Source organism: Notamacropus eugenii, chromosome 3 (assembly GCF_028372415.1).
Source record: "Notamacropus eugenii isolate mMacEug1 chromosome 3, mMacEug1.pri_v2, whole genome shotgun sequence".
Classification (NCBI taxonomy): domain Eukaryota; kingdom Metazoa; phylum Chordata; class Mammalia; order Diprotodontia; family Macropodidae; genus Notamacropus; species Notamacropus eugenii.
This window is the reverse complement of record NC_092874.1, coordinates 428,624,477-428,646,464: the sequence shown is the minus strand read 5'-3', so window position 1 is coordinate 428,646,464 and position 21,988 is coordinate 428,624,477. Positions and strand designations below refer to the sequence as shown.

The window sequence follows — 21,988 nt, the reverse complement described above, 5'->3', positions numbered from 1 at the left end:
GATTCAAACCCATGCCCTCCAGTAATAAATCCAGTGCAAATTCAGTAGGAAGGAGAGAGCGCTGAAGACACACCAGCACACCAGTTTTGGCAGAAGAAGTGGTGCCCCAGATAGACCCACACTGGTTCAGATGAGTCTTTATGTTCACAAAGGAACCTCCTCCCCCACAGGAGACAGTAATGTTCTGTTGTCTGGAAATTCCTGGCAGGAGAATTAGAACTAGGCTCTGCTGTCAGAGGATAGCCAGGTTCTTCCGACCTGCCTCTGCAAACCATTGCAGCTGCCACACGCCTCAGGAAGCTCCGAGAAGGCCAGGCAGCAGAGTAGTGTGGCCAGGGCCCAAGCTCCTGGTGGGCAGCCAGCATCTCTGACGTAGGAGTCTAGTGACTTCTCCAGGCCTTTTGTCTCTTCTGTGGAACTCCCACCTGGCATTCAAGGCCCATCAGAGCTGGAAGGAGCCTCTTAGATCTTAGAACATCAGAGGAGGTAGAGCCCTCACAGAACAACTAGTCCAACTCCTTCATTTGACAGATGAAGAAACTGAGGCCCAGAGAGATTAAAATGACCCACCCTTTAATGGAAGAGTGAGGAGATCCTCTGAATTCACAAGTCAGTAGCAGCACTCTCCCCGTAAAACCTCTTTTCTTTTGCCCTTAGTTGGCCCTTCTCCTCCTTGATCACTTTGAAAACTGAGGTGATAGAATTTCTATTTAAATCAAGCCCCTGCTAGTTAACTAGTAGACTGAGTATTTTCAAGCAATAATTTCATGGTTTTGAATGCTGTTTGCGGTCCCTTTGCCCCCATTCTCCCTGGTAAGTAGGACTCTTGGCTTAATTCAGGCAGAATCCTTTGCCATCTTTGCCCACTGCACCATGCTGTTTCTTTCTTCTGTGCTTTTGCCTGAGCTGTGCCCTTCATCCATGAATCTCCTTTTGCCCCTGCCTCATCCTTCAGTTCCAGGACTGCTTTCCTAGAAAGCCCTGCCTGAATACCTCTGTCCATCATGAATGATTTCTTCCTCCTTAGAAATCTAAAAACCTCTCTTCTCTCATTTTGGTTTAAAATAATGCTCAGCCTCAAATCATTCCCTAATCATTTCATGGATGTGGATCTCCTTTCCCCAATGACATTAATCAATTCTCAAAGGCAGGGACAGCAGGGGTTTGAGGTTGTGTGTGTTTCTTTTTGGGGGGGATTTCCCTCAAGCATCTAGCACAAGGATGAGTATACAGGAAGTGTATATTCAGGAAAAGCAGACAATAAGCAATAAAAGTTTATTGAATGGAAGTGGGAGATTGGTGAAGATTACACAAATATTTGAATTAATGAATGATTAAATAAGCATTTGCTACATGCTTACCATGTGCCAAGCGTTGTGTTAAGGGCTGGGCAAGGCAGACCTTTCCCTCAAGTAGGCAAAGGCTACATATAAAAGGAGCTAGAGGTGGAAAACAGAGTGAGGAGATGGAAAGGTACCAGCTTGGCTTGGGAATGTCTGGGAAGGATATAGGGAGTGGGGCCAGACGAGGCAGCTCCAGTTCTGGGAGGAAGAGAAGACTGGAGTTCAGGTGGCCTAGCTTAGACATGGTCAGGAAGTGAGATAATGGTAATGATAAACCTGGTTCTCCCCTTTGCATGTGAAGTTCCTATTTGACTGTAAAGTTTGATGATTTTCTGGATGAAGGAAAGCCTTGAATGCCATAAGAAAAATCATAGGATTTAGAGCTGGATAGAAATTTAGAGGTCACATCTCATGCAACCTTGTCATTTTCCAGTTGAGACAACTGAGGCTCAGGGAGGGCAAGTAAGTAGCTTCTCGAAGCCTGTCATGCAGTAAAAGCAGGGTGGGTTCCGAAGCCAGCTCTCCCGATTTTAAGTCTTGTGTTCTTTCTACTTCGCATGATGACTCTTAAAATGACAGTAGAAGGAACACACCTTCCTTCTTTACCCTGCCCTCTTCCTCTTCTCTTTCCTTCACCCCATGACTTCCCCTCCGAGGCTCCTCCCCCCTCCCACCCCAACCTTTGCATGCTCATACACATATGGAAGTTTTCATGAATGACTAAGAAATTAAACCACAGAGTAAAGGAAAAAAAGCAATAATAATGATGGCTCACAATATAGGCTCATTGATTTAAAGCAGGAAGCAACATCAGAGGCCATCTGCCTCATGTTACTGGTAGCCAAGGGTGCCACAGGTTGTTAGTGGCAAAGTTGAAATGCAAATCCAGGATCTCTGGCCCCAAATCCATGGAACATTCTTTTCCAAACAATGCCCCACATCTCTGAAACATCTGACATCCCTCTCACCCACTTCTCTTGATCCTCACAACCCCTATGAAATAGGCAAGACAGAGACTATTATACCCATTTTATACATAAAGAAACTGAGATCCAATTTGGTAAGGACATGTCCAAAGTCACAGACCAAGTCAGTGGCAGAGTCAGATACTATGACTCAAGATTTAACTTCCAGGGGTTCTTTCCCCGCCACATCCCACTGCCTCTGTAACCCACACTCTCACCCCGCCCAAGCTGGTGTCTCCTCTTCTTATCCTCTGGCCTGTGTCAGTAAACACTTCCTGTCACTGGCGTGTTTTTTTTAAATGCCTCCTCAGTCCACCCCTACTTTCTCTTAAGCTCAACCACATCCCTGCTGAGGATTCAATTCTCTGTTCCAGCCTGGATATTGTGTTTGTTTTAGGAGAAACACATAGACACTTGTCTCCTCAGCCATGGTTTGGATGGCTGCTTCCCCTGCCCGAAACCACACTCTGCCAGCCTGTCCCCAGATGGAAGGTAGAGGCAGCAGAACTGCGTGGTGTGGTCTGAGGGGCAGAGCCAAGAGCCAACAGGGAAGAAATCTGAATCTAAATTGAATTCTCTTTGACTTGGAGAGACTTCTTGAGGACATCTCAGGATTTTAGGGCTGAAAGGAAGGGAAGAGATCATTTAATCCAACCACCTGTTCCAGGGACTCTCCTCTCCCCTAAGTGGAATATAAGCAACCAGAGGGTAGGAACTGCGTAACTTTCGTCTTTGTATCTTTACCCCATAACACTGTCCTTGGTAGCTCAACACAATGGAGAGAGAAAGATGGAGACAGATAGAGACAGGGGCCCAAAGGGTGATAGAGACAGAGACAGGGACAGGAGAAAAGGAAAGGAGAGGCTAGGATCTATCAAATGCTTGGCACTGGCTCTGGAGTCAGAGGGTCTGGGTTCAAATCCTGCCTCTGGCAGTTAATAACCATGAAACTTCCCTGACTCTCACTTCACTCATCTGTAAAAATAAAAGGGTTAATTTTCTCCTGTGTTATGTTATGTTTTCTTTAGTTTTATGGTTTCTCCCATTCATTTTAATTCTTCTATGCAACATGTCTGAGGTGAAAATGTATTTAATAAGAATGTATGTGTAGAACCTATACAAGATTGCACACCATTTCAGGGGGGAGGGGAAGGAGGGGGAGGGGAGTGGAAAAAAATCTAAGCTATATGGAAGTGATAGAAAACTGAAAACAAAATAATTATAAAAAAACAAAAGGATTAGAGGTAGCATCTGAAGTCCTTTCTAACTGTACATCTATAATCTTATAAATGTTGTTGTTTGACTCCTTATGACCCCATTTGGGGTTTTCTTGTCCAAGATACTGGAGTGGTTTGCCTTTCCTTCTCCAACTCGTTTTACACATGAGGAAACTGAGGCAAACAAAAGTTAAATGACTTATTCAGGGTTGCACAGATAGTGAGTGTCTGAGGCTACATTTGAACTCAAGTTTTCCTGATCCCAGGTCCAGCACTATATCCATTGCGCCACCTGGCTGTCCTTATAAATGTGTAATAAACAATGAATTCTTGTTGCATTGAATTGAATATAGATAACAGACCCATAGAGTGACTTAACCAAGTCTCTCAGCAAATGATAACTAGAACTCATATCTCCTGACCAGTACTCTTCATGCTATACCAAAGAGATAACAGGAAAGAGATGTAATGGTAAGCAATCACACATGGAGGGAATGGAGGAGGAAAGCAGTGAGAAATATGGTCCATGTGGTCTTAGGTTAAGTCCTGCCATCTCTCTGGGTCTTTTCTTTCCTCATCTGGAAAATGAGCAGATTGGATCTGATCTCGAGAGGCTCTTTCAGCAACCTGATCCATGGAGCCTTGGGGTCTGATGAGGTCTCCATTGAACTGGCTTCACCCCACTGTTCACTCAGTCTCCTAAGTTGCCTGTGTGCCCTGGAATCCCAGGCATTATTGAGGAAGTCATGATGCAATAATGTTCTCTGCTTCTTCAGAAACGCTATAAAATCCTCTCTCCTCTTTTCCCATCTATCCCTCTGACCTTTCCCAACCCTCTCACCTTTACTCTCTCCCCTTTTTCTTTTCACATTCCAAGTGTTCTCCACTGGAAATGGACACTTCAAGCTGTGTCTATCAAAGGCACTTGAGTCACTGCCCTGTCCTATACCCATCCTGCATCTTGGCTTGCATAGGATCATAGATTTGGGCCAAGATGAAATGACTTGATACAGAGAGCATCTTTCATCATATGTCCTTAATAGTTCATTTGGGTATTTGTAATAGTCGAAATGACTTAGTTGCTCCAAGTTGCTCTTAAAAAATATTGTTATTCCTGCCTACAATGTTCTCTGGGATCTCCTCATTTTGCTCTTCATTATTTAATGCAAGTCCTTTCATGTTTTCCTAAGACTGTTGGCATCATTGTAGGCAGAAATAACAATATTGTTTTAAGAATAACTTGGAGCAACTAAGTCATTTCTTATAACACAGCAGCATCCATAGAAGAATATATAGAATAACTTTATATACATACATATGTGCGTATACTTCTGCAGGGTGAGATGTGGGCAGGTTTTAAGAGGTAACTGTTAGCTGCTACCTGGAATTCTATCCCTAGTGCTTCAAAAAGGCTTTGCCATCTGTTAAAATATTAGTCTCCCTGGGAAGAGCCCTACTGTATGATGTTGGTAGTCATTGATACCTTAGTGTGAATAAGAGAGCTGAGAGTTACTTTAAAAGGAGCAAGGGGGAGAACAGGACTGAGGAGCCTGGGACTGAGGGGAAGAGGAAAAGTGTCCCTGAGAGGGACTGTGGCTGCTAAAGACAGACTTCTTTTTGTGGTATATGTGTGTATATTCCTTTTGAGTTAGTGGGAGAGGATCCTGAAAAAATGATGGGAGAGGGCGCCAACTCTCTGAATGTACAAGAGGTTCCTGCTGAGTTGGAGGGCAGGTATGATGAGGTGCATGCGAGACCTGATAAGGTAGGGCAAGACAACTGGAAACTGTAGAGGGACTACCAGAGGCTGAACTGTTAAATTGCCCTTCTCTTGTATTACATCCTATCCCATCCCATAATCCCCTCCTCTCCCATCCTGCCTCCCCAGTCTCATCTCATAAAGAGGTCTATTCACTGAATGGGCATTACCTCACTCTTCGAGAGTACCTGCAAAGACCTTGGCCTAAAGGGCCCAAGGTCTCCCGTTGCATCCTGGGTCATCTCCAGTCATCCTGATAAATATCAGGTCACTGGATCCAGATGGCTCTGGAGGAGAAGTGAGGCTGGTGACCTGCACATCCCTCACTCACTCACATCAAAGTCAGCTGCAAGTTATGTCATCATTTTCCTGATGTCACGGTCTTCTTTGAAAATAAAGGACAAACACAACTTATTTGTGTCTAATGGTAGCCATCTCTAAGGTGGGGGAGAAAGAAAAAAATTTATACAACTTTATTATGTATTTAGAAGGAATAGCAAGTTGTACACAATAGATTTGCAGTTCCATGTGCAACAGTCTTTTTTAATTATACTATGTTATGGAAATCCTTGTTTTGTTTCATAAATTTTTTAAAAAGGTGAAATGACTTGACCAAGGTAATGTAGGTACCAGAGTATCAGAGAGTGGTATCAGAGAAGCGTTTTGAACTTAGATTCTCTGAATCCAAGACCTTTCCACTGTACCAAGATGACTCAAAAAAAGAGCCATCTATGCCCTAGGATGAAGTTTGAAGGCTCTTAGTTTTGGGGTGCTACAGGGGAAGGGGGAAAAGTCAGGAGAGAGATGGCCAAATAAATTTGGCAAGGCCAAATAAACCTACATTTGGCCCTCTAACCCCTTTGTCCTGGGGGAATTAGCTCACTATAGTGTCTGGACATTGGGACCTCCAGAAGGCAGTCTGTGTTTGGCATCAGACTGGGTCCCTTCTCTTGAGCCAGGAGAAAATGATTTACTACCAAGGGGCTGGCTGGCTGGTTGGTGATTGTTCAGGCGCACATGCCACGGGAAAGTGGAGCCAGGGCTGGCACATGTCTGCTGCTTTCCTCCTCTCTAGTCCGTGGCTGACAGTGGGTCTGCATTTCTTTCTTGATAGCCTCCCTTTGGTAGATTTCCACCTCTTGAGGTGGAGATAGCCAACGAAGTAAGTCTGGAAAAATCACCCTTTCCCTGGAAAGCCAGCATTCTAGCCAAGCAATACCACATGCCGGACAGCTCTGCAGTTGAGTGGTGCCTGTCCTGGACAGGACTTCTCCCCACTCACTGAATGTTGGGGTTGGAAGAGACCCTGAAAGAGCAGCAAGTCCAATCCTCATATTTTGTAGAGAGGGAAACTGAGGCTCAGAGAGTGGAAGTCACTCAGAGAGCTAATAATAGAGCCTGGAATAGAAATTCAGCTTTTCTGATTCCTACTTCAGCCTTTTCACTCCAACACAGTGACTCCAAATAACCCCCAGTCAGCTACTTTTTTTCAAGTCCTGAGATACATTTGGAATGAATAAAGAAAATTATGACATCCTGAAATGTTTTTAGTACTTTGTGTATTTCAAAACAGTCCCATACATAAAGCAGAGCTAATCCTGTGAGGTAATAATAAATAACTCACATTTATGAATCACTTTAAGGATTTCAAAGCACTTGACTCACAATAGCCCCATTAGAGAGATATAACAGTGTGCATTGACACAGTACTTTAAGCTTGACAAAGGAATCTGGCTATCTTTTCCTTTGTCTGTTGCTTTAGGGAGTGGTGGCCCATGGCCAGTTCATAATTTTTGGACAGTTCTGAAAAATGTACTAAGCTTGAAGATTTAAAAATCAATTTTTAAAAAATGAAGTAAAATTCATTCAGTTTGCCTTTACCACCCCTGTGACACCCTTGAGTGGAAGCCCCAAAGCTAGATTTTCTTCCCTTCCTCTGACCTCTTCCTCCCAGAGCCTCTAAGTTCCTCACGTTCCAGGTGGTCTCCCCTCTCTCCTTCTCCCTGTTCCCCCTCTCTTCTTTCTCCCTCCTGTCCTTCTCTTCCTTCCTCCTCCCTGTCTCTCTTTCTCTCCCTCCTCTCTTTCTCTCTATCTCCTGTCTGCCCCTCCCCCTCTCTCTTTGCACTTTCTCTTTCCCTCTATTTCTCCCTCCTTCTCTCTCCCTTCCCTTGTCCCCCTTTCTCCCTTTCCCCCCTCACTCCTCCCTTTCCTTCCCATTCTTTCTCCCTCCTCCTTTTCTTTGTTTCTCCCTCCTTCTGCCTCTCCTCCCACCCCTAGCTATACCAGATTGACCCTCCAGAGGATAACTTATTCTTTCTCCTTATTTCCTCACCCAGTTGCTGGGGACAGGATCTTGGGCTCCAGATGGTTTGGCAAGACAGGGAGAAGTCCACTTCAGGCGCTTTATGACAGTGACCAGGTGAGTGAGGTCTGGGGCCTGACAAACAAGGATCACTTGGGAAAATGAGGGAGAGGGATGATAGGGAAGGCATTCTAGGTTTTTGCATTGTTCCTCTGTCTTCTAGTTGCTTTCTCTGCCCTGAGGTCTTCCCTGGAGTCAGTTAGGAGACTGCAGAGTTGACCATAGATTTTAGAGTGATTAAGGTTACCACCAGGAGGCCTGTTAAATAGTTGAAACAGCTGTCTACAAGGCATGATTGGAGGGGCATTAATCAGCCTTCATCTTTCTACTCCAAACAAATTCTCTCACTGCCAGAAATTCCACCATTGGAAATTTAGAACATTTGGCCTTTATTCTCCAATAAGATTTTGTACAGATCCCTGGGAAAGGAAGGCATCATAAAGTCTCATCAGGCAACACATTAGCATGGATTAGCTGATTACCAGGCTGAAATCAAGGCTCTCCAGGAATAGGAGAGGGGATTGGAAGGTGAATCCAAAGCAAACTTCCTCTCCACCATTCAGCCAAAAGGTCCTTTCAGCTACTACTACTTTTATTCAGGTGCTACTTAGGTGGTGTCAGGCCTAAGAGGAAGCCCAATCATGCCTTGACCACAAGGGAAATCAATCAATCAGGAAACTTTTAGTAAGTACCTGGCATGCACCAGGCGCTATGCTAGGCACTGGGGGTACAAATACAAAACTGAAATAAAAACCCCTACTCTCCGGGACCTTAGATTCTGTTAGAAGGAGACAAGTCCATATATAAGTATATACAGGATCAACACCTACATAATAAAGACAAACTAGTTAAGGAAGAAGGCACTATACTAGAAGGGGGGGGCCAGGAAAAGTTTCATGTAGAAGTTGGTGCTTGAACTACATCTTGGAGGAAGAGATTCTATAAAGGGAAAGTGAGGGAGTGCATTCCAGGCATAAAGGATGGCCAGCACAAAGGCACAGAGATAGAAGATGGAGAAGCAGCAAGAAGGGCAGTTTGAGATGGGCAAACTTACTTAATTAGGTGGTAAAGAGCTTGAAAATAGAGAATTTTATGTTTGAATTTTATGTCAATAAGGGAGCCACAAGACTTTATTAAGTAGATAAGTGACATGGTCAGAGCTACTCTTGAGGAAAATCCCTTTGACAGCTAGGTGGAGGATGGATTGGAGTGGGGGAGAAAATCAAGGCAGGGACCAATTAGAAAGTCATTATGATAATCGAGGTGAGGGGTAATGAGGATCTGAACTAGGATGGTAGCAGGATGAGTAGAGAGAAGGGTTCAGAAGTAGAAATGACAAGATTTAGAAATGATTGGATAAGTGGGGGGTAAGTGGGGGGAGGGAGAGTGAGGAACGTAGAATCATGTCAAGATTACAAACGTGGGAGACTGGAAGAGCAATGGAACCTACAGCAGAAATAGGGAAGTTTGGAAGTAGGCTGGGTTTGAAGAGAACGAGAATTGATTCTGTTTTGAACATGTTGAGTTTAAGTTGTCTCTGGGACACCCCATTTCAAAAGTCTAATAGGGTAGACTGGGAAGGGAGAAGGAAGTTCAGGAGGAAGACTGATGATAGATCTATAGACTGGTGAGTCATCGGTATAGAGATGATCATTAAAACCATGGGAACTAATGAGGACCCCAAGACAGACACTGAAGAAAGAAGTCAGAACTTCGGGGAACATCGAGAGTTGGGGGGGGGGGCATGAGGTGGACAATGAGCCATCAAAGAGGATGGCAGAAAAAAGACCCAAGGAAGGAGAACTAAGAAGGAGTAGAATGGCAAAAACTCAGAAAGGAGGGAGAGTATCCAGGAGGAGAAGGTGGATGACAGTTCAAATGTAATCGAGTTCAAGAGGGATGAGGAATGAGAAAAGACGATCCGTCTTGACAATTATGAGATCGTTGGCCATTTTGGAGAGGACAGTCTTACAGAGTGATGAGGTTGGAAGCCAGGCAGCCAAGAGTGGCTAAATAAGAAGATGGAAGAAGCTACAGCTGTAGGAAACTTGTTCCAGGAATTTGGCGGATATATGGAAATGAGGTGTGGGATGGTGGCATCTAGAGAAGGTTTTGTATTTTGTTTTGTTTCAAAAGGAGAGAGAAGACTTGAGTATATTTGAAGGTAGCAGGGAAGGAACTACTCGAAAAGGAAGAGACTGAAAATGGGGTGGGGGGCGGGATGATGGAAGGGACAGTCTGCTGCAGAAGCTAGTGGTGGGGGTGGGGTGAGGATAGGATCAAGGCATAGGGAGAGGCATTAACCTTGGCAAGGAGAAGGAACACCTCATTATCAGACACCAGAGGAAACGAGGGGAGAGAAGGGGGTGGTGATTTCAAGGGAAACCAGACATGATGGTATGGATAATGCAGGGAAACCGCTCTTCATTTCCATCAACAACCCCAGTAATGCACAAGAGCACAGAACGTAAGCCTCTTTCAGGGCAAGGGCTACCTCATTTTTCTGTTCTGAGTCACTGGGACCTAGCATGATTTCAGGCACATAGTAGGCACTTCATAAATACCTGTTAATTATTGGTTGATTGGCAGGGCTGGAGGGAGAGAAGATGCTCCCTGACCACGAAGAGTGAGTACCTATATCTTCCCAATAGGTACATACCCAACCACTATGTTTTGCTATTTCTTTTTAAAGATTTTTTTTAAGTCCCTAACTCAGAAAACCAGACCCAGGCAATTGCTGTAGTTGAGAATCTTTTTGCATGAATTTCAGAAAACTTTGAACTTATAGTCCCAATTATATCTTGACCCTGGCCCCAGAGTGAAACCAGAGACATAGAGAGCAACCCAAGGAGGAGGAGAGGATTTCACAGCACGGGACAGTAGGGCTCCAAGGCCTGAGCCTGCCAAGTGGGCATTCCACAGACAGCTCCTGGCCCACGTGGCGAGGTGAGGTCAGACTGAGCTGGGCAGGGAGCCAGGCAGGAAGCTGTCCATTGAGGAGCTGCACAGTGCACTGCTGGTCTGCTTCTCTCTTGAAGGTTAGGACCCTCAGCCATGGACGTTGTGACCTGCTGTTCTCAACCTCTTAGGCAAGAAGATAATGGATCTCCAGTCCTGGAATCCCTCTCCTGTGCCTAAGGCTTATGGCCTGTAGGCAGCTGGCTCCTTTCTCTGGTCAACCGCAGTACCTCATTAATGGGACTCTGCTGAGCTAGAGTTTACCATTTCAGACACAGGTCTGGACAAATCTGATCAAATAGGAAATTCAGAAAAAAATTTATGTCTGCAAGTTGTTTTTAGAATAAGTGTTTTGAACCAAGAGGTGCACCTGTATTGGGAAATGGATGAACAATTCATAGTATCTGAATGTATTGGAATATTATTGTTCCCTAAGAAATGATGAAAGGAATTGTTTCAGAGGAAACTGGGAAGATCTCTGTGAATGGATTCGGAATTAAATGAGCAGAACCAGAAGAGTTTATACAAAAATAACAACATTGTTCAGAAAAACAACCTTTTTTTTTTTGAAAGATTTGAGAATTCTGCTCAATAAAAATCCATGGTTCCAGAGAATGAAATATAAAGCATGCTAGAGAACAATGCATATAAAATGCGGAAAGAAACATTTATTTTTGGACATGATCAATGTGGGAATTGACTTTGCTTAATGATGAATATTTGTTACAAAGGTTTTATTTATTTGGGGGGGTTGTTCAGTTAAGGGGGAAAGGGAAGATAAAGTCTCTAAAACAGAATAAACATTTTATTGATGCTTTCTAGCATAATTGTAACTATTTACATCTTCTTAGGCAAGCCCTCCCTTATAACAAAGGAGTATAGCCAAGCAAAACAGTCCCTTGGCCATGTCTGCCTTATTCCTCCTCTGTTTGCTCTGCCAAAAGGAGGATGGCATGTTTCCCCATCAGTCATATGCAGAATCAAGATTGGCCTTTGCATCAACTGGAGATGATCTCTCTTGGTGTTTTTCTGGCTTTTTTGTTTTCTTACATTTTTGTGGTCATCGTCTAGAAATTTTTCTACTGATTCTATTTGCTTCCTCAGCTCATATAAGTCTTCCCAGGTTTCTTGGAATTCCTCATAATCATCATTTCTTATGAAATCATAATTCGTTACTTCCACATACCACAATTTACTCGACCATTCTGCAGCTGATGGATGTTCACCATATGTCTGGATTTTTACTACAAAAGCGCTGCTGTAGTTTTGTATTATGGGATCTTTTCCTTCGTCTTTGACCTCCTTGGGCTATGTTGATATCAGTCAATAAACATTTATTAAGCACCTATTACATGCCAGGCATTGTGCTAAGTGCTGGGAATACAAAAAGCTGCAAAAGACAATCGCTACCCTCAAGGAGCTCCCAATCTGATGGGGGAGACAGCAAATGAACAAATACATGCAAACAAATTATATATAGGATAAGCAGGAAATAACTGAGAGAGAGAAAGCACTGGGATTAAGAGGGCTCGAAAAAGACAGTTTTCATAATTCATTGAGCATAATTTAAAACAGTTTTCTAGCACAATTGAATCATCCACAGTTCCACCAACAATGCATTAGTATGTCTCATTTCTCACAATTCTTCCAACATTTACCATTTTCTTCTTTGATCAGTTTGACCAATCTGATATGCAGGAGGTAAAACTTCCATTTTTCTGAGTTTTCAGTCTTATTTCCAAGCAAAGGGGATCTCCACACAGCAAGGTGAAAGTAAGACCCATAGACTAGGAGTCTAGAACCTTTGGTTCTCAGCTCAGCTCACAGGATTAGCCCTGTGACCTTGGGCAAATCATAGAACCATGCCATTTTTAAACTGGAAGAGAGCTTCGTAAGGTTTCCAACCAAATGATATTTGACCAGCTTGGCTGGCAGTTTATCTTGGTTGTTTCTAATGGATGTGCTACATTTCAGTTTTGATTTTGCCAACCCTAAACCTTGGCAATCAACTGGGCCCAACCTCTTATTTTATATATGAGAAAAATGAAATCCAAAGAAACTAAATGATTTGTCCAAGAGAACACATTTAACAGCAGAGCTGGAACTAGAACTGTATCTCCAGGTTCCCAGTTGAGGACTCTTTCCACTGTATTATGGTACCTAACTCCCCTGAACCTAATTCATTTTCTCAACATCCAGGTACAGAGAATGGTCCCTGCTAGGTCAGCCTCATGGGCAGCTGTCAGTACTCACTTCCTCTTGAAATTATTTTAAATTATATTATGTTTAAATTCTTCTCTCCTCTCTCTCTCTCTCTCTCTCTCTCTCTCTCTCTCTCTCTCTCTCTCTCTCTCTCTCTCTCTTTCTCTCTCTCTCTCTGCCCCCCTCCCTCTCCACCTCCCTCTCTCTCCCTCTCTCTTTTTCCTTCTTTGTCTCTTTTTTCCCTTCCTTGACTCCCCACGATTTCATTGGTGTCAAGATCTTCCAGTAAAGAAAGGCCTTCTACCAATACACTTCAGTACCTTATCTACAAGTTTTAATCTTAAGGACTTGCCTGGAGTTCTGAGAGGTTCAGTATTTTTCCCAGAATCACACAGTCAGTACGTGGCTCAGATGAGTGTTGAACCTATATCTTCTTGACTCCAAGGCTAGCTCTCTCTATCCAACATAATGTTGCCTCTCATTACTTTTTACATATATGGAGACTCCTTGTCCTTAAGAAACTTACATTTTCCTTGGGGAAATAACATTCACACATTAAGTAAGTAAACTCAGAGTAGTTCTACAGCAGTTTATGCAAGTATATTGCTGTCCATTTATATTCAACTACATTCAAAACTATAATTTTTCAGCCATTCCTCAATCAGTGGGTACCTGCTTCATTTCTAGACCTTTGCCACCATTCAGAGTGGCATGTATGTGATGACTATTTCAGTACATAGTGGACCTTTGTTTTTGCCTTTGCCCCTTTTGGCATCTATATATTCAGTAGTAGGATCACTAGGTCCAAAGGGTATAAACAATTCAGTCACTTTTCTTTCATAATTTCTCATTGATATCTAAAACCATCTTATTTCACAGAAAAGGAAATGGAGGACCAGAGAGGGCAAGTGGCTTTCCCGTGAAATTATTTAACATGAAGATCTGGAAATTTTGATTGGGGTATAAAGGGCTAATAGATTTGGAGCTTAGGGGGGAGTATGCCTGTCTAGGGGCAGCTAGGTGGTGCAGTGGTTAGATGATCAGGGCTGGAGTCAGGAAGACATTGTCTAAATGCAAATCTAGCCTCAAAGTACTTACTGGCTGTGACCCTGGGCACCTCACTTAACCCTTAGTTTCCTCATCTGTAAAATGAGCTGGAGAAAGAAATGGCAAACCACTCCAGTATCTTTCCCAAGAAAACCCTAAATGGAGTCATGAAAAGTTGGACATGACTGAACAACAACAGGGAGTATAGTTCTGGGCTGCGTCACCAAAGTAACAGGCCCTGGGAAATCTGGGAGGACCATAAAGATCTTTGGTGGCACAAGGTGGGAGGGAGCCTGATTTCACAGTTTGTTTTGTTTTTCCAAGGGCAGACTTTGATCCCAATTGCCCCTCTTCTCCTCCTAGGTATACCTAATCCTACTGAGTTCGATTAGGCCTAGAAATAGGCATTAGACCCAATTCCACCAAGAGAAAATATATGTAGTTGTTAAAGCACAGAATTGAAAGGCAAGAGACTTGAATTCCAGCCCCAAATCATTTACTGACTTAATGTGTTACCTTGGCCAAGGCTCGATGTATGATTTGGGGGGACTCCCAGAGCCTCTGTTTCTTCATCTTTCAAATAAAAGGGTTGGACTAAATCAATGAAAATTATTTTTTAGACCTTATTATGTTCTAGGCACTGTGCTAAGCACTAGAGATACTAGTAATTAGTAATTAAACAGTCTTTACCCTCAAGGAGCTTCCATAGCATCAGGAGAGTTGATGACTGAAAATCCGTCCATCTTAAAAGATGGATCCTTAGAAGATGGGAATGATGCACATCCTAGATTCGAGTCATGGCCACTTCTGACAGTCTCTCTTTCTTCTCCTAGCTCCAGCACTCCCCCCTCCACCTGGTCCACCAAAGACGGAGGGAGCTTCTGAGTCAAGTGTGCAACCGCTATACCCGTAAGCGACGCCTGCTGAGCCCCGAGGACTTGCGCCACCTGGTAGTGGACGATGAGCATGGCTTGCTCTACTGCTATGTGCCCAAAGTAGCCTGTACCAATTGGAAGCGAGTGATGATGGTGCTCACAGGAGGCGGCAAGTACAGAGACCCACTGGAGATCCCAGCCCATGAGGCCCATGTGCCAACCAATCTGAAGACACTGGCAGACTATAGCCCAGCCGAGATCAACCGGAGGCTACGGGCCTACCTCAAGTTCCTGTTTGTCCGGGAACCCTTTGAACGGCTGGTCTCAGCCTATCGTAATAAGTTTACCCGCAGCTACAACACAGCCTTCCACAGGCGATATGGCACCAAGATCATCCAGCGCCATCGGCAGCATCCCAGCCCTGAAGCCCTGGCTCGGGGGGATGATGTCCGCTTTGAGGAATTCCTCTATTACCTGATAGACCCCCGTACCCGGAAGGAGGAACCATTCAATGAGCACTGGGAGCGGGCGCACTCCCTCTGCCACCCCTGCCTGGTACACTATGATGTTGTGGGCAAGTATGAGACCCTGGAAGAGGATGCCGCCTATGTGCTGGGCCTCATTGGTGCTGACCAAGCTGGCTTGCACTTCCCATCCTCTTCCAAGATCACTCGCACCACAGACAGTGAGACAGCCCGCTTCTTTGAGGGGATCAGTCCCTTCTACCAAAGAAGACTCTTTAATTTATACAAGATGGACTACCTCCTGTTCAACTACTCCATCCCTTCCTATTTACAGTTACGGTAATGGCCAAGGAGGTGTCTCAGGGGCTCTGGTGGGAGGTCTGATTTTTGTCTCTCAGTCATCATTTATAGACTGTCAGGTCTTATTGGTTCGGATGTGTCCTCCCTCTTACCTGCTGCTGTTTTTCACTCCTTTCCATGCCTATGCTATGGACTGTCTCCCCATTGACCAAGGGAGATCAAGATACAGAGCTCCTATTAAATGATGAGAGGGAAGAAATCACTAGGGCATTGATCACCCATCCACCAGCATCCCTTCTTCCAAGCTCAGCATTAGGGATTAAGTATGGCCACATCTCCTGTTGCCACTCAGTGGTCTGGCTGCAGACCCCAATGCTGGAGCTGCCATCATGGGTGCAGAGGGTCCTTGTGGGGGTTTGCTTGAAAGGTGCCCCCATTCTGTCTTCTCTGTCACCTCCTCCCTCACCACCTCTCTCCCAACTAGCTCTCACTGCTAGTAAATCTGATGATCTTCTGACCTTTTTTCTACTGGTTGGGTTGTAGGTGATGGAACTGAAGAGTGCAATACTGGGACAGGTTTCTTTTTTCTTTATAAAATGCCCTAAGGTGCTGGAGTAGCTCTTTTTTAAACAAAAGTAAATTTATTTCTTTACCATTTGTCTTTGTGGTATTTCTTCAGTCAGTTAACAAGCATTTATTAAGTACTTACCATATGCCAGGCATTGTGCCTACCAATGGGATAAACACGGTAAAAACGCAGCCCCTGCCCTCAAGGAGCTCACAGGTAATGGGAAGAAATATGCAAACAACAATGTTTGTATAAGGTATGTGTATGTGTGTATATTTATATATGTGTGTATGTATAATGCATATATATAATATCCATATCTGTATATATCATACACACATATAATGCAAATACATGTGTGCCTGATGTATACATTATGTATACGTGTGTATATATTTAATGGAAGATATATATGTAATATATTAATAATATAATATGTAAGACATATACTATATAATAATATAGATTTAATCTCAGAGGAAAGGTACTGAGAGAGGCAGGAGGAAGGGGGTCCAAGAAAGGCTCCTGCAGAAGATGGAATTTAAGCTGAGTCTTGAAGAAAGTGAAGAGGTAGAGGGGAGAAAGAAGAGCATTCCAGGCATGGGGAACAGCTAGTTCAAAGGCATGGAGTCTGGAAAGATGGACTATCTATTCAAGAAATAGCAAATAGACTATTTTAGCTGGATAACAGAATATGTGGAGGGGGAAGTAAGGTGTAAGAAGACTGGAAAGGCCAGAAGGAAACAGGTTACGAAGCACTTTAAGTGCCAAAAAGAGCACTTTCTGTTTCATCCTGGACCTTCTGGAGAGCCACTGGAGTTTATTGAATAGGGATGAGGGAGGGTGACATGGTCAGTCCTGTGATTTAAAAAAGATTAACTTGACAGCTGAGCAGAGGGTAAAACTTCCTCATTCCCTAAACAGCAATGTTAAGGGTGGGGGACAGGGGGTGAGAGGGGCATGGAGGCTCTGAAAGGTGGGGGCATGGGGCATGCCTACCATTGAGATGTGGACTCATGTTTGAATCCCAAGTCTCCCATTAGCTGTGGGTGACCTTAGGTAAGTCACTTGATTTTTATATGCCTTAGTCTCCTCACTTTAAAATGAGATTGGACTAGATCAGAAGTGTCAAACTCATTACCTGCTGACCACAAATGCCACCTAAATATACGCGTACACACACACACACAATTAGAAGTTAATTGGCAAATGTTTAATAAAATAAGCAAAAATGCAATACAACATAATGTTCATTTGTGGTTTTCTAAGTCAGTGTGTGCCCACCCCCCACCAAGAATACCTTTCTACTTGAGTTTGACACCCCTCGGTTAGATGACCTTCTCGAGCCAAGTCTATGACCCATGGATGGTGAAAAGAAAGGAGGTACCTCTCTCCTCCTTTCCGCTGCTCTATTGAGTTGTCCAGTGGTGTGACCCAGCACTGCTCAATCACTCTTTCTGTGCCTTAGTCCCCCTTCTATGGAATGGAGAAAATCCCAGCCCTATTTGGCTTGGAGGGTGGAGGGGAGGATCCAATAAGGTGAAAAATGTGAAAGGACCTTGGAAAAATTTTAAAATGCAGCACAAATTTGCTCATGTAGTGTTTCCAGACTCATGGCAATGCCCAGGGCACTCACAGTGGCAGAAATGGAGGAAATCACCCAGTTTTGATTAGACCCATCAAGATCTAGTTGGCAAAATGCTCTTCTCAGTGAAAGGGCAAGACCTCATGCCTGAGTTCATCCATGAACAATCAAAGCTTGCATTTATTTAATGCTTTTAAAGCCTTTTTTCAGTGTGTTTCCACATCTATGACCTCAATTTGTCTTTAAGTGCTCTAAGGTGTATATACATATATATTGCACATAGTAGTATCCCTATTGGATAGATAAGGATACTCCATCCTCTACAGGTCTGCCAAATGACTTGTCCCGTGCCACACAGCAGAACCAAGTCTCCCATAGCTGTGTCCTAATCAACTGCCAGAGAGGTGAATCTTCTTCCAATCTGAAAGATGAAGTTTTTTCCCCTCCTTTAGGGATCCTTGAGCAAAAATGATGAAAAGCAAATATGCTGCCTAGATGCCTCTGGATACCCAAGTAGTTAAGGACTCAAAAGAATTCCTGATCAGTTCTTTTAGGGGAATTAAAGTTTCTTAGGGACTGAAACACTGCCTTAGGGCTAGAGGCTTGAGACCCTTCTCTCAAATGTAGGTCTGTGACTGAGACTTGCATCTATGTGCATATTTATGATAGAAATCTTTATCACTTGTTTAATGGTGACCTCTTCTATCTATAGAGCTTAAAGGTAATTTCCTTGTTCTCATTTTTGATGTGACCTTTCATATCTAAATCATAGATCCATCTGGAGATTATCTTGATAGATATAGATGGTGAGATGTTTGTCTAAAACAGGCCTGCTCAACTTGCAGTGCCCCAAAGGAAAACATCCTTTGTATGTAAAGGAAATCCTTTGGCCCCCTGCAAGTAGTCGGAGGCTGGCCAAGAGTTGTGCAAGCCTGGTCTAAACCTATTTTCTGCCAGATTGCCATCTAGTTTTCCCAGGTTTTTTTTCCCCCAAATAGTGCGTCCTTGTAAGACTAGGATCTTTGGGTTTATCAAACATTATGCTACTGTGCATTGTTTATTTCTGTATGTTGTGATCCACTGATTAACCTGTTTTTAACCGGCACCAAATTGTTTTAATGATTATCCTTTGGACTTCAGTTTGAGATCTCATACTGCTAGTATGACAGACAGAATGAATGCATAAGTTAAGAAATGAAGAAAAGAAGAATGGAGGATTACAAAAAGAAAAGAGAGAGAATGCTTCATTTGATGGTTCAGTGAGAAAAATGGAATAATATTTTGCTAGAGGATTATGAATGGACTTGAGGATCTCATTCTAAGTATTTATTATTCCTACTCAGGATAAGGGCAGGGTGTTGTTATGAGGATAAACTATTTGTAATGTACTCTACAAACCTTAAAACACACACACACACACACACACACACTCTCTCTACATATATATAATATGTGTGTGTATGTATGTGTATGTGTATATATATATATATAAATGTATGTATGTAGGTAGCACTAGTTGTCATGATCATTGGTAATCCCCACTAATTTCAAGTCTCTGTTCCTGTTCTTCTAGTCTATAACCCATATTCTGGCCTCATTTTCCCTCCTTTCTAAGTGTTGATCCCACAATGGACCAGTTGCGTTGCATGCTTCCAGACTTCGTTCCTTGAATTCCCCTATGCCTTGTTCTACTGCCATTTGGAACCTCTCTTCAACACCCCATCACCTACCTTTTCTGCTTTTCTCTCTTCTTATAATGAGAGGGAGTAATCACATTGATAACTCTCCATCCCCTTCCTGGCCAAAAGAAAAATGTTTTTCTGTAGCAAAATGCTACAGCATATCCAGATTCTGTTCAACTTATTTTCTAATAATTTCGTTGTTTAAAACAATTTAAAAATATATTCTGAATGAATTAATGAATAATTATTTTATTTTAGACATCTTACAACATTAAAAATGAAATGAAATTTTTTTTTGAAAATTCTGAAGCATAGTTTAAAAGGTGGGGGAGAACCACAGAGGACCAAGGAGGGCCATCATGGGGCGAGAGGGATTAGACTACTATTCCTTGGTTATATAGCTACAGTGTAAAGAAAACTGGCGCTGGAGTCCAGACCTGGAGTTGGAATCCCATCTCCGATTCTTGCACCCTGCATGACCTTAATCAAATATCTTAAGTCTCCCTAGACCTCAGTTTCCTCATTTGTAAATGAGGAGGGTGCGCCGGATGACCTCTGAGGTCCCTTTCATCTCCAAATCCCTGAAACTAGTGCTAACCTGTGTGACCCTGGACAAGACTTAACTCTTCTTGCTCTCAGTTTCCTCATCTATTAAATGAGTTTAGAGTAAATGGTCTTTGAGGTCTCTTCCCACTAACCATGATCTTGTGGAAGACAGCCAAGTTCCTGATACCAGTTACAGCTCTTTCCCTTCCAAATATTGGCAGGCTGAGGGTTCTGACTAGTGGTCAGGGTCAGTTGATTCAATGTTTGACTACACTTAGAGGCAGCATGACAGTGGATAGAGAGCCTGCTTTGGAAGTAATAGGGAGGCCATTTTCCATTCACTGTAAGGAAGAACTTCCTAACAATTAGGATTGAATAAAGCGGGATGGCTTCTAATAGTAGGGAGCTCCCCATCACACAAGGTCAGAGAATGAATGAATCCATGGTTCAAGTGGAGGAAGATAGAGCCCTCAAGTCTGACCCAATTCTGCCATCTCGTGACTTTATGCAGAGACTGCTCTAGACATGCAGGCCTACTAATTAAGCCAAGAATCCAGGATCAGGGCAGGGTTCCAGCCCATTTACATCTAAGGCAGATGGTAGGCTAATAAATCATGGTGGATGGCAAAAAGGAGACCACTCCTTGCTGTCGGGATCAGACAAGCAGGCAGGCCAGGTTGACCAGAAACACTTGTTCACCTGTTAGGTGAACCTAGTCCTCCATTCATTTCCCTTGGAAATGCCAGTGAAAGCCAGTAGATTTTGCAATTAGCTGTAGCTGGGGCTAGAGTCCAAAGCCATGGTCCCCATATCAATGGGTCAAATTTGGTTTTTAGGGATAGACCTGGATGGGGCTTGTCAGCAAATTATTGAATACAGGGGGTCTGGAAGCAGCAGTACCACTGGCCATCGGCATGCCAAGGAATTAAACAGTTCTTCACCCTAACAGCTGGTGAGTTTTTACTCCTCTCTAGCACTAGCTGGTGACATCTGTCATAACCCTATTGTATCTCTGGATCATCTTCTCTTAGGATCATGAATCTGTTGCTGGAAGGGACCTTGGGGACCATCTAATCTAATATCTGCCCCCCCCACCTACACACACACACATTTATAGAGAAGGAAGCTGAGTCAGAGAGAAGCAAAATGACTTGACCAAGATTATACAGATGGTAAGAAAGCAGCTAGGTGTCACAGTAGAGAGAATGTTGGACTTGGAGTCAGGAAAACCTGCATTCAAATTCTGCTGTCACTAGCTGTGTGATCCTAGGTCAGTCACTTGACCTCTTTCAGCCTCAGTCACCTCATCTATAAAATGGGGATAATAATAGCACCTACCCCCAAAGGATTGTTGTGAGGATCAAATGAGATAACAAGTTAAGCAAACCATAAAATGCTACATAAACGCTAGCTGCTATTATTATCAGACGCTGGATTGGAACCCAGGTGGTCTGACTCTAGAGCTCATTCCACTTGGTTAGGTTACCTGCCCTCGTCAATTTTTAAAATCTTCCTGGTCCCACCCTTGTGCTTTCTAAGCTCAAGCAGGAATCCCACCCTATCCCCAGATCCCTGACAGAGAAGATTACTAGCTCTGTGTGTACAACTGTGTACCACCCATCACCACCATGGACAATCTGTTTTATTGTCTTATAAATTGGAATAAATAATGAGTTCCAGATGGATTTTTAGAGATTATATAATTCAATCTTATTTCACAATAGGAAACTGAGGCCTAGAGAAAGGAAAATGACTCACCCAAAGTCACACAACAGAGTCAGAATTAGTGTGCTTTCCAAGCCATCACAATGGCAGTCTCTCTTTCTACTGGCTTCTCACAAAAGAAGGTACCTGCTCAGGAGAATAGCAGGACTTGAACTCTGCCCTCATCTTCTCAAGACAGACCCTAACAACTATATCCATACCCCTCCCCGTTAGCTCCCTTTCGATTTCTGTTTTTAACCATTGATGAAAGACAGTGTGATGTAATGGACAGAAAGCCAGCCTCAGGATCAGGAATTCCTGGGCTCAAGTCACACACATTGAGTTCAGGACCACAAACGAGTCACTGAATCTCTCAATGACCCAAGTCTCTCTCTAACCAGATTCATAGAA

General features: G+C 43.4%; 1 protein-coding gene across 1 annotated transcript in view; it reads left to right on the top strand.

Moving 5' to 3' along the window:
- Positions 1-16,149, top strand: part of CHST13 (carbohydrate sulfotransferase 13) — a 56,357-nt gene extending 40,208 nt beyond the window's left edge. The window contains exons 2-3 of the mRNA XM_072598350.1: positions 7,621-7,703; positions 14,687-16,149. Of these exons, the coding sequence (XP_072454451.1) occupies positions 7,621-7,703; positions 14,687-15,535 (932 nt within the window). The 3' untranslated portion in view covers positions 15,536-16,149. The remainder of the gene's footprint in view (positions 1-7,620; positions 7,704-14,686) is intronic.
- The last annotated feature ends 5,839 nt before the right edge of the window (positions 16,150-21,988 follow it).